This window comes from Acipenser ruthenus, chromosome 2 (assembly GCF_902713425.1).
Source record: "Acipenser ruthenus chromosome 2, fAciRut3.2 maternal haplotype, whole genome shotgun sequence".
Classification (NCBI taxonomy): Eukaryota; Metazoa; Chordata; class Actinopteri; order Acipenseriformes; family Acipenseridae; genus Acipenser; species Acipenser ruthenus.
The window spans coordinates 88,554,605-88,573,501 of NC_081190.1; the positions used below are offsets into that span (position 1 = coordinate 88,554,605).

The following is an 18,897-nucleotide window of genomic DNA, read 5'->3' on the forward strand; positions in this document are numbered from 1 at the left end:
CACTGGGCAGTACGTTTCGCTCCAGAATGCCTTGATAGTCTTGAGATTTCATTGTGCCCTGCACAGATTCAAGGCACCCTGTGCCAGGTGCAGCAAAGCAGCCCCAAAACATAACCGAGCCTCCTCCATGTTTCACTGTAGGTATGGTGTTCTTTTCTTTGAAAGCTTCATTTTTTCGTCTGTGAACATAGAGCTGATATGACTTGCCAAAAAGCTCCAGTTTTGACTCATCTGTCCAAAGGACATTCTCCCAGAAGGATTGTGGCTTGTCAATATGCATTTTAGCAAATTCCAGTCTGGCTTTTTTATGTTTTTCTTTCAAAAGTGGAGTCCTCCTGGGTCTTCTTCCATGGAGCCCACTTTCGCTCAAAAAGCGACGGATGGTGCGATGAGAAACTGACGTACCTTCACCTTGGAGTTCAGCTTGTATCTCTTTGGCAGTTACCCTTGGTTCTTTTTCTACCATTCGCACTATCCTTCTGTTCACTCTGGGGTCGATTTTCCTCTTGCGGCCGCGCCCAGGGAGGTTGGCTACAGTTCCATGGACCTTAAACTTCTTAATAATATTTGCAACTGTTGTCACAGGAACATCAAGCTGCTTGGAGATGGTCTTGTAGCCTTTACCTTTACCTTTACCATGCTTGTCTATTATTTTCTTTCTGATCTCCTCAGACAACTCTCTCCTTTGCTTTCTCTGGTCCATGTTCAGTGTGGTGCACACAATGGTACCAAACAGCGCAGTGACTACTTTTCTCCATTTAAATAGGCTGAATGACTTATTACAAGATTGGAGACATGTGTGATACTAATTAAAGAAACTAATTAGTTTTAAATATCACTATAATCCAATTATTTATTATCTTTCCTAAGGGGTACCAACAAATGTGTCCAGGCCATTTTAGAATATTTTTGTAGAATAAGCAATAATTCATCTCTTTTCAGGAGGAATGAAGCATTATTTCAATGAGCTGTAAGGGTACCAACAAATTTGAGCACGTCTGTATGTGTGTGTGTGTGTGTGTGTGTATATATATATATATATATATATATATATATATATATATATATATATATAATATACAGTGTGTGTGTGTGTGTGTATATATATATATATATATATATATATATATATATATATATATATATATATATATATATATATATATATATATATATATATATATATATATATATATATACATATATATATATATATATACATATATATATATATATATACATATATATATATATATATATACATATATATATATATATATACATATATATATATATATATATATATATACATATATACACACACTACCGGTCAAAAGTTTTAGAACACCTCCATTTTTCCAGTTTTTATTGAAATTTACACAGTTTAATGTCTCAATGTACTCTGAAATTAAAGCATAGAACAAATAAATTGGAGATAAAAAAGAAATCATGGAATCGTTTTGTTTAACAAAATTTAATCTAAATTTTTGACTCATCAAAGTAGCCACCTTTTGCAGATATAACAGCCGAACACACTCGTGGCATTCTTTCTACAATGGAAATCAAATATTGTTCAGAAAGTTCTTCCCAACACTGTTGCAGAAGTTCCCACAAATGTGTTGCACTTGTAGGTTGCTTTGCTTTCACCCTTCTGTCCAGTTCATCCCAAACCAGCTCGATGTGGTTTAAGTCTGGAGACTGTGCTGGCCATTCCATGATTTGAAGCCTACCATCTTGTTCTTTTCTTCTGTGGTAGTTCTGACATAGCCTGGAGGTATGTTTTGGGTCATTATCTTGCTGTAGGATGAACCCCTGACCAACTAGGCGTAAACCATCATGCTTCCTCCTCCATGTTTGACAGTTGGTGTCACACACCGAGGAACCATCCTTTCGCCTACTCGACGGCGTACAAAAACCCTGCGTGATGAATCGAAGATTTCAAATTTTGATTCATCGGTCTATAAGACAACCTTCCAGTCTTCAGTAGTCCATTGGCGGTGCTTCATGGCCCAGGCAAGCCTCTTTTTCTTATTTTGCCATCTTAGCAATGCCACTCTGCCACTCGACCTGTCAAACCTGCAGCTCGAAGTCTTCTCTTCACAGGTGAAACTGAGACTTGCTTACTTCGACCAGTGTTAAGCTGTGCTTGAAGCTGTTGTCCTGTGAGCCGCCTATCACGCAACCTGTTGACTCTCAGAAATCTTCTGAGTCTGTTGTGGCTTTGGGTCTGCCAGACCTCTTCCTGTCAGAGTTTCCTCCAGTTTCCAAGTGCCTTTTGATGGTTGTAGGAAACTGTACTCACTGACAACTTGGTTTTCTTTGCAATTTCTTTAAAGGAAAGACCTACACTTTTAAGGGTTATAATGGTCTGTCTGTCTTCCTTTGTTAATTGCCTTTTTCTCGCCATTATGAGAGCAATATACTACTTCCTGAAGTACAATACTGTCCAAATAATGCTTAAGAGGGTGTAGTAACACAGTCTGTTCCAACACTGCTTTTATACAGACAGAGGGTTTGTAAGTACTCAGCAAAAGTTGGGAGACCTGTAGGAATTGTTAGCATCAACTTTCAAGGCTTAATTTACTTCCATTGCTGCAGAACAGCTGTAAGTTGTTAACCCATTACTTGTTCCCTGAAAAAGGCCTTTTTGTATAACACTGAAATGTACGTTCTTTTTCAGTTTTTGGTAACCTAAACTTTTTTTTTTTTTTTAACTTCTGGCAGTTTACCGCTTACCTTTGTACCATTTCAGGTTATTCACTGGACTTGAACTGCTTTAAATTTCAATAAAAACTGGAAAAATGGGGGTGTTCTAAAACTTTTGACCGGTAGTGTGTGGTGTGTATGTATGTGTGTGTGTATGTATGTATGTATGTATGTATGTATGTATGTATGTATGTATGTATGTATGTATGCATGTAAAACATTAGGTTAGCGAGATTAGAAGAAACCCTATTTAATTATAATTGTTCAGGGTAGCTGCACTTATTTAAAGCGATTTGCTTTAAATCATACTTTTTATTACTTTACCTTACATGCTGTAGTTTGGCTAATGGTGGTACTGTACAAAGGAGTAAAGGGTCAGTCATCCTTTCCTTGCCACAAGACTCTTTTTCTACACTGACTAGCCTCAACATCGGCAAATGAGGTAGAGAGGGGGGAAAAAAATGCAGTCATTAGCATCTCACTTTTGTTTGCTCTTAGAATGAGTCATGCTTTAACGCCCATAAAGCATACAACTAGCCTTTCTGTAGAAAAACAAATGTGGTGAAGCAGTTCTTCACACTCGGTCAGCTGCCTGCATGGCATGAACTTATAAAGTTTGTACAGTGCACAGGTGACAGGCAGACACCGGACTTCAGAAAAAGAGTGATTTACAAGACTTTGTTTTGAACATGTCTATTCTAAGGAAATGTCCCTTATAAAAGTTTACTGTAAGTGAACATACTGAAAAATGGTGAGGTATGGTAAAGCATATTGGTGAAGATGGCAAACCAGGGTAAACTATGGTAAATACATAGTATAACCTTGGGAAAAGCATGGTAAAACTGCAAAAGGGCATGGTATAAACTTATGTTGGTTTGGATTTACATAAATGTTATTTTATGTACATTGTATTAATTGATTCATGATGTGTAATTACAGTATTTTCTTTCAGAAAGTTAACAGTTGAAGGGGAGAATTTGTTAAATCTATCCATATGACATGATATTCATCTGTAATTGAATTGATATCTTCATAGTTTTGCCAGTATTACTGTACTTATAAGAAAGGTACTGTAAGCAGGCTCCTGAGTGGTACATCCAGTAAAAGCACTCCGCCCAGAGAGCAGGATGTGCCCTATAGCTTGGAGAGCGTTGGTTCGAATCCAAGCTACTGCCGACCATGGATTGGAGTTCCCAGGAGGTAGCGGGGTAGGGGTTAGGTCAGATGGGGAGTCCTTGGCTCACCGTGAACCAGTGACCCCTGTGGCTGGCTTGTACGCAATTCAAAACTGCGTGGTCCTCTGACGCTGCAAGTTCTGGATATGGCTGCGGCGTGCTTGCAAAGGGGAAAAAATGCGGACAGCTGATGGCACTCGTTTTGTAGGACGCAAGTGCTTGTTTTCGTCTCTCTCGAGTTATTTCGGGGGTTGCAGCGGTGAGCCAACTTGAATAATAATTGGACATTACAAAATTTGGGAGAGAATTGGAAAATGATTTTTTTAAATACTATAATGTGTAACTCTTTTATTCAATTTTGGACCAAGATAAAGCACAATGAGGCTGTGCCCCTTTAAAATGTGTGTGGGATTATTTCATTACGCCAGGTATTCTGGTTCTGCTTTTTAAGCAATTTTCTAGCCTGTCTTGTCAGATGGCACTAACCTCTTATTTAGTCTTGCTGTTGCCTACTGAGAATGCATGCTGATTGGCTGTGAGCTCCAGCAACCCCTGGCGTTTTGTAACCAGGCAGTTTGATTTGCAAGCCCTCTCCTTGAGACACCAGTCTGCTTAGTGATTGGGGCTGGCCAATGCCATTGGTTTAAGCAGCTGAGCTGAAACAAAGTATTTACCTATGGGAATCTGAGGAACGTGGCAAATGTCAGATAAACAGCAAGTCTGCAAACATTCTGTTACTTCAAAGAGATGAGGCGGTAGCCAATCCTGGTGTGAGTCATCCTATTGTGAATTAGGGGTGAGGTAATGCTCTGGCAGAGGGTGATGTCATGCTTTTAACACTGCCCACCCCTACCCCCCTCAGTCTCCACTGCATACCTTCAGTGGTGAACAAGCCGTTTTATTATACATTGAGAGAGGTTTACAATGAAGTCCTTGCTGTCTAATGCAGTTTGGGGTCACAACCCGCTTTGCACCAACCTAATCCATTATAAAGCACTGATTTGCTAATTTTATCCAATTAATGTGGTTTTATAACTTGTTCTACATCATGCACAAGTCACTGTTGGGGAAACGATGAATAGCATTTTACTAAATGAAATGGACTCAATAAGCCACTGTATTTAATCTTGTTTAAATTGTGTGCATGTACTGTTTTGGTCTTTTACTGAAATAAAACCTATGTAATTTCAGGGCTCTAAATTGACAACAAAAAGGGCAAGGCCAAAAGGGCCTTCGTTTTAATACATTTGTAGTGGGCACCAGGGCCACTAAACAACAAGTCAAGGCCAAAGTGTTGGATGCTGTGTAATTTTGCTTAGGATTCATATATAAAGGTAATTATTGAACACAGAAGGAAACTGTTTAACTTAATAATTTATTTATTTATTCAGAAAATGTATTGTATTGTATTGTCAACCAGCAGGTTATAGCTGTGGCCAAAAGTTTTGCATCTAAATAAATAAATAACCCCATATAAACATAATTTAGATATTTTATTTAACATGTAATCAAATAAACTACAAAGTGACATCGCAGAATTATACCGGAAGCCATCGTAGTAGTACAGTATTCAAGTTAGATTTCAAAATGTCACATTTTAATTTGTCAGTATTTCGTGAAGTACTGTGGAAAAGCTACAAAGCGGTATGTAATTCAATATGTTAACGTAACATTCGACTTTATGAAGCAAAATGAGTTCATTCTATAGTGCAGGGGTTCCCAAACTTTTTTTTTTACCGGAGTAAAAATTCAAATTTAAAACCATTTTATATGTTTAAACCTGTAATATAAATAAATCTAATCTAAATATACCTTTTATTTATTTGAATGAATATTGTGAAAGATGGAAATCACATAGAATATGCGCCGAGTGAAAATAATTTTTGAAACACTTTTAGTAAATAAAATAAATTGCAAAAACTAAACAGATGTTTTTATCAAACCTTTTAAATTCGGTACCTTTTGTATACTTCAAACAAGAAGGAAGTGCATGTCTCTTATTATTCCCATTCACAAATACCTGAACAAGAATCACTTTTGAGTAAAACAAGTACAACGTGCACAAAAACATAACTGTTAAATCATAATTTCTGAACACTAACTAAAATGTCCAGCCGTTACCTCTCACACTTGATGATTGCGCACAATACAGAAGGAAACGACAGCCTTGCATAAGTACAAGTACATACAACTTGCAAAATCACATTCTGTTGGCTTACAACAACATTCCCGGGACATGTCGTAATTTGCAAATATGAAAACTTTCTCACCCCAGTCAAGGATAGTAAACCTCAGTTTAATAATGTGTATTTAATAAGAGCCACTCTCAGCTGACTGTCAGGAAACGGAATGCTGGCCGGGTAGGCAGAAGGTTTTTTCAGTGGGGAAGTTTGTGACCAGAAACCAAGTATACACACAGAGAATGGCATAGGACCCCCCGCCTATATATTTAAATTCTGTTAATTTCATAAACAGAATGATATTATGACCCACTCTGACGCTACACAGCAGTTTTGAAATCGATGTAAAATTGTCCCAATACTGGGCTGACCCATAAAACAATAACAGTGAGGCTGGAAAAACTTAAAGAAAATCGTGCTGCAGCTGTTCGTACAAAACTTTCAAAGGGATAAAAAGTTGCAATAACCACAGACTCATGGACCCCATTCCCCAATCTTCCCATAGGTGGAAGGCTTTTTTCACTTGAAATTGTTCTGTAAGCTTTTGGACCGAACGGCCGTTTGTTTAGTACAATTTTTATTTGTATGTTGGAATTACTGCACTAAAGTAAAGGACCTCTGAGACACACTTCAAACAGGTAGGCCCGGCATCTCTTTTTACAATTTAATGTAAAGTTGTGTGGCTACGTGAATTTGAACACTTTATGTTATTTAGTAAAATTTACTCTATACAATTAACTGCACAAGAAGGCAAATATTATATTAATTACTTAATATATTACTTGATTGTGTGTTAGTTTGGCATTTAAAGTAGGACTTGTGGCAATGTTTGGGAGGTTTATGTACACTAGTGCAGTATGTAGAGGAGAGTGGCGTTTGATTTGAGTACTCGGAAATTGTAATGCTCGAACAACAATAGATCTCAAAAATCCCACTGCTAAGACAGCAAACTTTTAAATCTGAGGCAGACTTTTTAATGTCAGTCTGTCACAAAGACGGCCAGAGTGGGTGGCGTCAGACCAGAGAGGAATACACAGACAGAGACGGTGGTGATGATGAGCTGAGTGCAATGGCTGCACTCAGCGTTTATTAACAAATAAAAAGGTTTAACAGTACAAAAACAGGACACGGCACTGGTAGCCAAAAGAAACATATAAACAAAACGGACTAAACACTTAACAAACGGTGCACGGAGACAAACAAACACGGTGAGTACAAACACTTATCTTTACGATTTTACTTTACTTTTACTCCTCTCTCTCTCACCCGTTCTCCTCTTCCAAACACCCAACCACGACTGAGTGCTACGTGTCTCTATATATACTGTTGTGCTGGGATTCAATTACTAATTAATTATTCACTTGAATCCCAGCACGTGAATTAATTCTGTGCAACCCCGTGCTCACATATTATATTTAACCAGCACGTGAAGTGATTTGTGCTCTCCTCGTGCCTAAATACAAATCTACACTTTTTAAATACACGTGAAACACAGACCCGTTTATATCCCGTGTACCAGTGACTATACACCAACATTAACACACGCAACATACAACACAACACACAAATGCACACAGGGGCGGGGCGCATTGCCACACAGTCACAGTGCTATTTTTTAAAATTCCAAAATATTGTGCTATTTTATCCCTGGTAATTACCTTTTCCAGAAGTGAAAGTATTTCCAACTTTTTTTCAATTTTAAGCACAACTCGCTTTTGCATTAGCACCGTACAATGGGTGGTGATCGTATCTTTTTTTAGTGTTGTGTTTTTTTTTTTTTTTTTTTTTTTAAACCATAAATAAAAATAATAATAAAAAAAAAAAAGTGATAGGTTCCTGTTTTTTTATTGTTAAATGAACCTTAAGAAACACACTATTCTAAATACATGATACTATCCGAAAATGTGTGTGTGTTTTTACTTTTGTTTCGCTTATTTAGGTTTTATTTGCTTAGAAAATACTAACCAGGGCTGTCAGTTTTCAGCATTTATTATTATTATTATTATTATTATTATTATTATTATTATTATTATTATTATTTATTTCTTAGCAGACGCCCTTATCCAGGGCGACTTACAATTGTAAGCAAATACATTTCAAGTGTTACAATACAAGTAATACAATAAGAGCAAGAAATACAATAACTTTTGTTCAAGCAAAGTATAAGTGTGACAACCACAATTCAATAATACAGCAGATAATAGTGATAGTTACATCAGGGTATGATTAAATAGTGATAGTTACATCAGGATATGATTAAATATAAAGTACTACAGGTTAAGCACTTGGCAGATTACAGTATTCTGAAGTACAGGATTAAATGCAGTAAAATAGGGGCAGATAAGAGCAAAATAAAGCACATTTACATGAGGGGTGATAGTGTCCCAGGATACAAACAGAGGAGTTCTACAGGTGCTCTTTGAAGAGGTGAGTCTTAAGGAGGCACCGGAATGTGGTCAGGGACTGGGCAGAGTGTGTGTGTGTGTGTGTGTGTGTGTGTGTGTGTGTGTGTGTGTGTATGTATGTAGAGATGGTTTAAACACTGACATTGCAAAGCATTTAAATGTTCACAAAAAATTTACCAAAAGCACATCCCTAGTAGGCATCCAATGTACTCATTCATTCTAATGACACATACACTACCACTTGTTTTAGTCTATGTTTTGGAGTTTGGTGCTTTTCTGCTTAAATAAATGCTTTGAGATTGTGCTGAATAATAAAAGGCAATATAAAATCGAAATCACTCCCGTCCCTGCAGGTCTTTGGGAACAAGATGATCATCCCCTCATTGGACGGGGCCCTGTTTCAGTGGGATCGGGACCGGGAGAGCATGGAGGCAGTGCCCTTCACTGTGGAGTCCCTGCTGGAGTCTTCCTATAGGCTGAGAGAAGACACTGTGCTGGTTGGAGGAAAATCTCTCACAACTTATGGACTCGGAGCCTACAGCGGCAAGGTAAGGACTAGACATTACCAAGGGCTTTCATATCCAATTATTGCAGATCCTTATCTTAATGGTGCTAAACTTTTTTTTTTTTTAGGATTATTTACACTAGCTTTAACTACCAAAGAGCAACCTGTCTGTTAATGAGGCTTATCTGTCGGTGTTTCCGTCTTGGATTTTTTTTTTCCGCCCTCTAGCTTCGATATATCTGCTCTGCGGTGGGATGCAGCCGCTGGGACGAAAATGAGCCAGAGCCCGAGGACGTACTGCTTCTTCAGCGAACACAGAAGACTGTCCGCGCAGTGGGACCTCGCAGTGGCAATGAGAAGTGAGCAAAACACATGGGGAAGTGTGTCACTAATACATATTTAGGGGAGGACACAAATTAAAATTCCTCCTTGACTGACTAAAGATAATATAAGGCTACTAACGCCTATATTTGGCCTGCATGTTTTTAGATAATGGTTAAGTTCTATTCTAAACATTGAACACTTGATTAACGCTGAACGTCTGAACCCTTAACACTAGATTTGTAACATTAGTTCATAGCATGTATGATAAAAAGCCTAGTTCAGAAGCATAGCTGTTTATAATGAAAGCTCGGTTCAGCAGCAGCAGAGCCGTTTTATAATGATGTCCTTGTCAAGGTGGAACTTCAGTGTGGGGCACTTTGAGCTGAAGTTTGTCCCCGAGGTGCAGCCCGGAGTGAACTTCCTGGAGGGAGACTTGAAGGGCGGTGGTGTGAAGAGGGATGACCCCAAGGTGATCCGGGAAGAGGAGGAAGCAACAGCTGAGACCAAGGACACTGTCATCAAGGTCTCTGTGGCAGACTGGAAGGTCATGGCTTTCACCAAGCGTGGGGGGCACCTGGAGTGGGAGCACCAGGTAAGTGCTGGCTGTAACACAGTTAACAATATGTTGCTAATGGTGTGGCAATAGGGGTATTTATTGCACAGCAACTCAAAGGACCTTTTTTTGATTGCTTACTTCTATAATACAATTCTGCGTATGGAATGGTTGGTCAATATATTATACAGTAGTTTTTCGCATTGAACTTCTTGCCCCTCAGCTGGCCCCAGCCCAGGTAGGACCTAACTCCTTTATGACTTTCCTAGTTCTGCACGCCCATTGCCTCTGCCTGGCTGGTGAGGGACGGCAAGGTGATCCCCATAAGTCTTTTTGACGATACCAGCTACACCACACGATCCGACGAGATCCTGGAGGACGAGGAGGACATTGTGGAGGCTGCCAGGGGGGCCACAGAGTCCAGCGTCTACCTGGGTAAGGAAGTGTGGGACAGGGGACAATTTTCAGTTTCTCTTCTAGCTTTCCACTTGGGTAATGAAAAGAGTAGGATATGGTCTGTAAAAGCAATCTACAGTCTGTCTGATAGTGTAATTCAACAGACTAATATATGACGTCTGTGTTCTTTTATTACAACATCCTCAGAAGACTGAGTTGAAATTACAAAATTAATAATAATAATAATAATAATAATAATAATAATAATAATTATAATTTTCCTCCCATCATCCAGGAATGTTCCGAGGACAACTTTACTTGCAGTCATCTGTCCGCATTTCGGAAAAATTCCCAACAAAGTCTAACGCCCTGGATAGCATAAGCACAGAGAACGGCATCATCTCGCTTCCCACAGTGAAGTGGAAGCCATTGATACGTAAGTTATTGGGCCCAAAGAATACAGTTTTTATTATGTATTTATTGCGTTTATGTCGTGCTTTTTATACAAAAGTATCGCAAAGCACTGTACAGTACATAGCATAAAAAAAACCCCACAATACATTTGTATAGCATGTCACACACATTTCTGATGGTCTATTTTATTTAAAAAAAAAAAACGTAAGAAGTCATTGCAGCTGTGAGAGGAGCCAATGTCAAGGGTAGGACTATTAGGGGAAGGATTAATTTATCTATGGAAGCAAAATGAAATCTAGGATTTATTTTTATTTGTTTCATTTAAATTTACAATAATATGATGATCTAGCCAACACCAGAGCCTTCCTATATTTAACCAGGTGGCCCTTCCATGCGATGTAATGAACTTGAAATTTAGATTCCCGCCGTCTCTTTTCTGTTTTATGACTCTCATATTTCATCTTATGAGTTGTATCATTGAGCCATAGTGAGCTTTTTTTTAAAAGACACTTTTAATTGGCGCTACAGTATCCAAGATACCAGGTAATGTGGTGTTGTCGGTATTAACCAGCTCATCTACTGAGGAGGACTCGGTGAGTGGTAATTAGCTCAAGACATCAGAAAGCTTAACAGCAGTTGAAGAAATAATTAATTACCCAGGATTTAAATGTACGGCCCACAGTCTTTGTAGATACAGGCAGTCACCTCAAAAAGAATGACAAGATGATCAGAAATAGTAAAATATATGACATTCTTAACAGCTAAACTACAAGAAATTACCAGATCTAAAGTATGGCCACGATTATGCGTAGGACCTTTGACATGCAGGATATAATCTAAGGAATCCAGTAGCCTAAAAAATTCCAAGGAGTTGGAATAGAATCAGTGTCAACATGATGGTTAAAATCACCCAATAAAAGAATCCTATCATATTTGACTGTCAATAGAGATAGCAGATCCCCAAATTCAGTCAGAAATAGTGTGTTTGACTTAGGTGGTCGATAAATAATTACAATATGAACAGGTAATGGGCTGTTTAATGTCAAGATTTAAAATTTCAAAAGATGAATAACCTTCAACAATTTCCTGTTTGATTCTGAGTTCGCTACGGAAAACAGTAGCAAGTCCACCTCCCTGCCCACTGGAGCGAGCTTACTGGAAAAAGAATAGTTAGGTGGAGAAGCCTCAATGTCACAAGTTTGGTTTGTTTGTTTGTTTGTTTGTTTATTTTAATTAATTAATTAATTAATTAATTAATTAATTAATTAATTTGCATTACACTTGTTAACAACTCTTATCTTTGTAGACTCCCCGTCTAGGACACCTGTGTTGGTGGGGTCAGATGAGTTTGATAAGTGTCTGAACAATGACAAGTTCTCCCACGAGGAGTACAGCAACGGACCACTCTCTGTCCTGCAGTATCCCTATGGTATGTACAGCGAATAATGCTGGTTGACTGGAAACATGCTTTAACACCGCTTTTCAGTATGGTCTTGGTGGTAACAGCTAGTGAATAAAGTGCAGTGTGGCCTAAGGCCCTGTCCACACTATGCCTTTAAACCGTATTAGTTGCATTTAAGCCGGCTTAAAAGTGCTAAATACGGTTTCTGTCCACACTATGCAGCATTTAATACCGTACTCGAGACCGCCTCAGGAGGTAGTCTCGAGTCCGGTTCTAATTAGATCGCATCAGGTAGTGCGGTTTATCACAAGTGTGGATGCTGTAATACCAAACTACATGTTTTGTGTATCCTCCAATATCCCCAAATGCTTTGTGGTATGTTTGGCGAAATACTCAGAGCAGGCGCCCGAAGGAGTTGCTATCAGTGTACACTCCGCACTAGGTATTCATTTTTATGTGTCAAAAAACCAAAGTCATTGTATTTATCTTGCTCTTAACCGTATTATTACTTGTACTGTGATCCTTGAAATGTATTTTTGTTTACGACTGTAAGTCGCCCTGGATAATGACGACTGCTAAGAAATAAATAAATAAATAAATAAATAAATAAATAAATAAATAAATAATAATAATAATAATAATAATAATAATAATAATAATAATAATAAGTAACAAAAACACAGCGTTAAATTGGGCGACTGCAAAAATGAAATGCGAGTTAAAAGTAGGATTGGGAATGAACAAATTACGTAATTTGTCAGCTCTATTTGAAATATAATTAAGAGGACCAGAATTAGGCTCAGGCAAGATATGAAGGTAAAAACAAAGATTGTTTTGTAATTAACAGCTTTTTCTGAGTTTATTTATAAAACAGAATCAGCTCAATTTGTTTAAAGGGACTTCACCTGAAAACTTCAAGCCCTACTAGTTGTGTGTGTTCGGATTTACTTTTTCCACAATACTTGTAATATTTAATTTATGCAATATAGACCTCTGTTAATATGGGGCATAACACATTATTTTAAAATAAAATACAGTGCATGGTGGGATACTGTCATATTAATTTCCACGGTTCATTGCGCTGCTGGGAATTGTAACTGAACTATTCTAATGTATTCTAAGGTGTTTGGACGCAATAAGCCTGACTAAACATGAAACGGTACTTCAGTGTGGACGCTTTGAGCTGGATTAATTAGAGCGGTTTCGAGTACGGTTCTCGAAATCGGTTATGTAGTGTGGACAGGGCCTAAGAGTTCTGAAAATACTGATCCCTAGAGGCAGTGGGTGAAGTTTAGGATAAGTAGAGAGTATTGTAAGTGCTTAGGGCTAAGGAATGTTGGTGGCTTGAGCTAAGACTTGGCGCTGCGTATTAGGTAGAGCTGTTTTCTGGGATGTTCTGAGATTTTGTGGTTAGAGTTTAGAACTGCAAGCCACAATGTGCAGTTATTAATGGTGCATGAAGAGAAATAGTGGCGGTAAAGGAATTCTAACTAAATTTGGCAAAACAAGACTGAATCTGTCAGCTTTGTGGGGATGACGGTAATGTGTGTTTTTCTCTCTCTTTCGGCACACAGACAATGGGTACTACTTCCCGTACAGTAGGCGTTACCGGGGGCGGCGGGACACACAGGTGAGCTTGCTGACGCACCAGGACCCCTCACGGGGGGAGCCGCGCAGGAAGGACCCCGTGCTGCTCCTGCCCTGGTGGAAGGAGATCTTGGGAACCATTGTCTTCTGCATTGCCGCCACCACCTACATTGTGCGCAAGTTCTTCCACCCCTCCACTCTGCACATGAGCAGAGTGAGTATTGCTATCTTACCTGTGTATGTGTCATAGAAATATGCACTTATTTCAAGTTGCTTTACTTTTGCTATGTCTTAGGGATGCACCGGTCATTGGATTGGAATCTGAGCCGATTATTACTAAACTACCATAATCTGCAATCTGTGTCCCATTATTAGTATTATTATTACTATTATTAGTATTATCAATATTATTCGTCCTTTTCAGTGACACTGCAACAATTTACACAATGTTTGTGTTTTTTTTTTTTTAAAGCAACGAAAGGAGTCTGAAACCCAGTGCCAGACGGACAGTAAGTTTGAGGAGGAAGACAATGAAGAGCCAAAAGACAGTAATGGGACAGAAGGGAGGAACAGCGAATACGTCTCCAGGTGAGCACTGCAGGACTCTTTGGAAAGGCAGCAAGCTAATAAAATAAAGTAGTGTTGATAGACATGCTTTCAGGAACCTGTATGTGGTTCTGAAACAGGAAGGCATATTTTCAAGGTGTAAGGGCAGTTATAATAGGAATTTCGTTCAAGGAAAAGGGTTTGCTCATCCCTTTTGTAAAATCCTCAGAGGCACTCTGTCCTAGACATCTGCTCCAGAGAATGAGGTCATTCCTGGTTTCAATAGCGCTGTGCCAAATACTGTGGCAGTATATCTGGATCATGTTTAAAAAGCAGCTGGCAGCAATTCAGAACATGTCAGTGCTTATGAGCATTGTCGTTTCAGTGTAGGGGAATTCCAAGTAGTTTGTGTTTAGAGTGCAAGCAAAGGCTTTATTCTAAGCTACTTTTTACAGCCACAGTTATATAATCCTACATTTGAAATCTGTTTTCAAAGTAAACTATGCAAGTATGCATTTTCTTAAACAAGTTTCTTGGTATTTTAGAGATCTTTTTTTTCTTCTATCTATTCTACATATGGTGATTTAATATAAAATATGAACAATTATGACTTTACACAATTACACACAAATTTCATTTAAAAAATGTAAATAAAAAATAGGAGAAAAACCAATGTTGCTTTAAGTACTTCAGTATGTACACCAAGTAGGGCTGTGTTACAAGGTTCGTTTGCTAGCCAGGAATTCGAAGTGTGTGTGTGTGTGTGTGTGTGTGTGTGTTTTCCCCGTTAACAGAAACCGTTTGACAATGTGTTAATACTATAAAATCACACATTGAAAATCACATGCAAACTTCGATATTTTGATTTGTATAATGCATATTATTTAAACAAAAGTTGTATTAAAATCCACTACCATTGTACCAAGTCTTTATACGTGCAGTAGCAACTCTACATGGCGCCGCTGTCGTGTGGAGTAGGGTATAGTATGCCAAAGCACTGGGACAGTACCTATAGCAGTTGTAATGCTGCAGTAAAATACGTATTGAATACCTTGTGTACAAGACAGTGTAAGAGAAGTGATATGGTAGAATGTTTTGAAACATAAAAAATATACGCTAACATTAATCATTTTAATTTCGAAAACTGAGCACCATCCGTCCCTCCCCCCTCCAGCGTGTTTTTCAGAGGCAAACCTTTAATTTCTTCATTCGCCATCTCGACGGCAAAGCGTTGTAGCGCAAGCTGTATTGAAAGAAATGCTTCGAAACTCCTCTGCTGTTTATGATTTTTTTAAATGTCCAGATGACCAAAAAACAAAAGTTGAATACAAACTGTGCAAGTAACTCGTATCATGGAGGCATAACCAATCTCTGGGGTCACTTGACAAGCGTACATTCATATTATTATTATTATTATTATTATTATTATTATTATTATTATTATTATTATTATTATTAATAATGCTTTTAGTAGTAGTAAAATGTGACTGATAACCTGCTTGGAACGGAGACTGTTAAATAAAGCTTTGTTTTGTCTAAGTCAGCTGCACTTGGTGCTGGTGCAATGCAAGCTTACTGTATACAGTATATCACAAGCAGCACAAATTAAGTATAAATAAAACTTGTATTTTCATTTTTATTTAGATTATAAAAACATGATTACTGTTTTATATAACATATTTTTAAACTACATGTGAATGTTTTATTCCATTTGTATGGCTTACCTGTAAAATAGGATTTTCAATCAAATATAAAAAAGTAGCTATGGTGACGTCACCAGTAAATTATGCAAATTAGTGCCATCGAAGGTTCGAACCTTACTTCGGTAATGTGTTCCAAACTTTCAAAGTTGCAGCCCTAACACCAAGTATTATGTATGCAGTTTATGTATGCAAATTGTATCTCCAGTTCATGTCTGTTCAAATTAGTGATTCATTAAACATTACTTGATACAGCATCATACTGCAATCCTTCAATAACTTGCTGTTTCCAATGAATCCTCTCTGTGGTGTGCACACACATCTTGTTCCAAGATTAAATAATGATGACTGTCGGTCATTGGAACATTTATTTACTATTAAACATGCTATAACAATGACAGAAGGTAAAAAAAACCCAAAGATAAAATAACTGAAGCAGTGCTGGCCTCAAAGTGAGTTAATATAGACTTGCAATAGAGAAAGCTGTTTCCAGAGTATGTTCACAGCTGAAGTAGGTGCAGGCATTAAACAAATGTGTAGCATGTTCTTTGTGTGTGTATATAAAACGTATCCATTATATACAGCGGAGCCCTCTCAAGGAGGTTTTTGTTTTTGGGGGGTTGGGGTGCAGAGCAGGGTTACTCGGTTCTCTAGATCCCGATCAGCTTGCTTGGTGTTTGCTACCTGTATTGAATGTCCATTCCAGTTGTGCCAATGCTGTTGACATATTCATGTATATGCAGGGGTGGAGGCGGTTCTATTTTCAAACTCATAGAAACCTAATAACTACCATCTGTGTCCACCGTAATCCTGCACCAGGAATGTCTTGCTATTGGGTGGATTATGATGCAGCATACTACATGCTTTGAATATTTAGAGCTTGGGATCTGCTTCATAAAAACTTAAACTGCGACACCTCCATTTATTATGCAGGGAACAAATGAACAAAAGAAGCAATGAAAAAAGTAAAAGATTAATATTGAACTATTTTTTTTTTTTCATTTTTTTGGGGGGGTGTATATTAACACTGAATAGCAGCTTTGTTAATTGAAATACTTTGGTTTGTTCTGCCAGGTACCTGACTGACTTTGAGCCAGTGCAGTGTCTGGGGAGAGGGGGCTTTGGTGTTGTCTTTGAAGCCAGGAACAAGGTAGACGACTGTAACTATGCCATTAAGAGGATACGTCTGCCTAACAGGTGATTCACTGGAGTGGGGGGCAGATTGTGGGTCACGGTGGGTTTTAATTCACAATATATCTCTGCTTGTGCTGATTTGAACTGGAGAAGATGGGTGGTGATGCAGTGCAAGGTTCTTCAGTACAGGTTTAGACTTTAGTCCAAGTTTTTTTCACAGCATCTTGTGGACTGGCTGGCATGATGCTAACCCAGGCACAGAGAACAATTATTTTTGTAGTCCAATACTTCAGACCATTCCAACATTTTAAAACATGCATGTCTATCACATACGTCGTGGGGACAGTTTGGGAAGGTCAGAAGTTTATTCATTTTAAAAATGTAAGTGTTAACTTAAAAGATCATATTCCAGTTGGAAAATTATATTTAATATAAATAAAGTTTGTCTGTTTTTGTCCATGTAGAGACTCTCTCTTTTTATTTAGCCTTTAAGTTTCTGATGTTATTGTTTATATATGTTGGCTAAGTTATTATTTTTGAGATGTATACAATGATTTATATATTCACCATTTCCACAGACCATAATGTTTAGCTAAAACCGTTCAATTGAGGGAAAGTAACATTCATACTAAACTCAAATTTAAAAAAAAGTTAGGAATTATTTCGTGGCACATTACCAGGACACTAGCATTAGCTGCTGAAATATGTAGAAACTGGTTTTGAAACATATTCCGTAAGTATTTTTTCTCAACCAAGAAAAACCTTGGATTAAATACTTCTGATTCTGCCACTGTGACTCTCTTGTCCTGAAAAAAATGTGGCACATGTTGATGGCAGGAAATGTTTATCATATAATATATGTAAAGTAAATGGCACCAAAATTCTAATGAGGCAAAATTGCTAACAGTTTTTATAACTGTAAAAATGCAGCATACTAAACCTCACTAGCCATCAGTGACATGCACTGGTAGAGATGGGGTACAAAATCATGGTTTTAATTGCAAGCTCTTGCTTTGTTGATCTCACACAAAATTCAAACTCTGCACACAGCTTTGCAGACAGCACTGCATACTTGAGCATGTTTAGAGATGGTGTCTGCAGCAGTTAACCTCTTCTGTCGCTACAGGGAGCTGGCCAGAGAGAAAGTGATGAGGGAAGTAAAAGCTTTGGCAAAGCTGGAGCATCCGGGGATCATTCGCTATTTTAATGCCTGGCAGGAGACCCCTCCAGAGGGGTGGCAGGAAGAGATGGATAAAAGGTGGCTGAATGAGTCAAGGTAAGTCTTTATTGGGACGAAGCAGGATAAAATAAAGTTTTAAAGCTGGAGATGCAGTACTGAGTGTCCTGTTGATATGCAGTGCCTTTTAAACCTGTTTTACTGTGAAAAAAAATACTTTTAAACAGCGCGTCTAAAATAAACTGCGCGTGTGAAAATAAATTGGACCTGATGCACCTGACACGCGCTGTATAAATGGACCGCAAAGGGTTAATCGCCTAACAACGGACTTGATGAGGAGAAAACCCAGAGAACCTGTGTAGCTGCCCTTATCAAGATGGCTGCAACCCGACTTTAGACCTATTGTCAGCTCCATCTTGATAAGGCTACAGAGATTGGTCTTGTTAGCCTACCTATCTGTTGGGAGGCCACACTTCACACCTTCATCCTGTCACACCTTCATAAATAGCAGTTTCACCCACTGATCTATTATTTTTTCTGGTTTGATTCAGTTAGAAACCTCCTTACTTAATTGCTTTTCTTTATAGGACATGCATATGTTAAATATCATTGATTTTATTCAGTACTGGTCCAGTTTTACTACCAATAGTCATGTGATCTTCTAAAAGATAAATGACACCTATCCTTGTTGGC

The 18,897-nt window shown here is 38.1% G+C and overlaps 1 protein-coding gene across 1 annotated transcript in view; it reads left to right on the forward strand.

The window, feature by feature from the left end:
* Positions 1-18,897, forward strand: part of eif2ak3 (eukaryotic translation initiation factor 2-alpha kinase 3) — a 63,303-nt gene that overhangs the window by 34,326 nt on the left and 10,080 nt on the right. The window contains exons 3-12 of the mRNA XM_034013561.3: positions 8,820-9,014; positions 9,200-9,330; positions 9,650-9,887; positions 10,118-10,283; positions 10,540-10,680; positions 11,965-12,087; positions 13,635-13,861; positions 14,120-14,235; positions 16,968-17,090; positions 18,154-18,303. Coding sequence (XP_033869452.3) covers positions 8,820-9,014; positions 9,200-9,330; positions 9,650-9,887; positions 10,118-10,283; positions 10,540-10,680; positions 11,965-12,087; positions 13,635-13,861; positions 14,120-14,235; positions 16,968-17,090; positions 18,154-18,303 — 1,610 coding nt within the window. The remainder of the gene's footprint in view (positions 1-8,819; positions 9,015-9,199; positions 9,331-9,649; positions 9,888-10,117; positions 10,284-10,539; positions 10,681-11,964; positions 12,088-13,634; positions 13,862-14,119; positions 14,236-16,967; positions 17,091-18,153; positions 18,304-18,897) is intronic.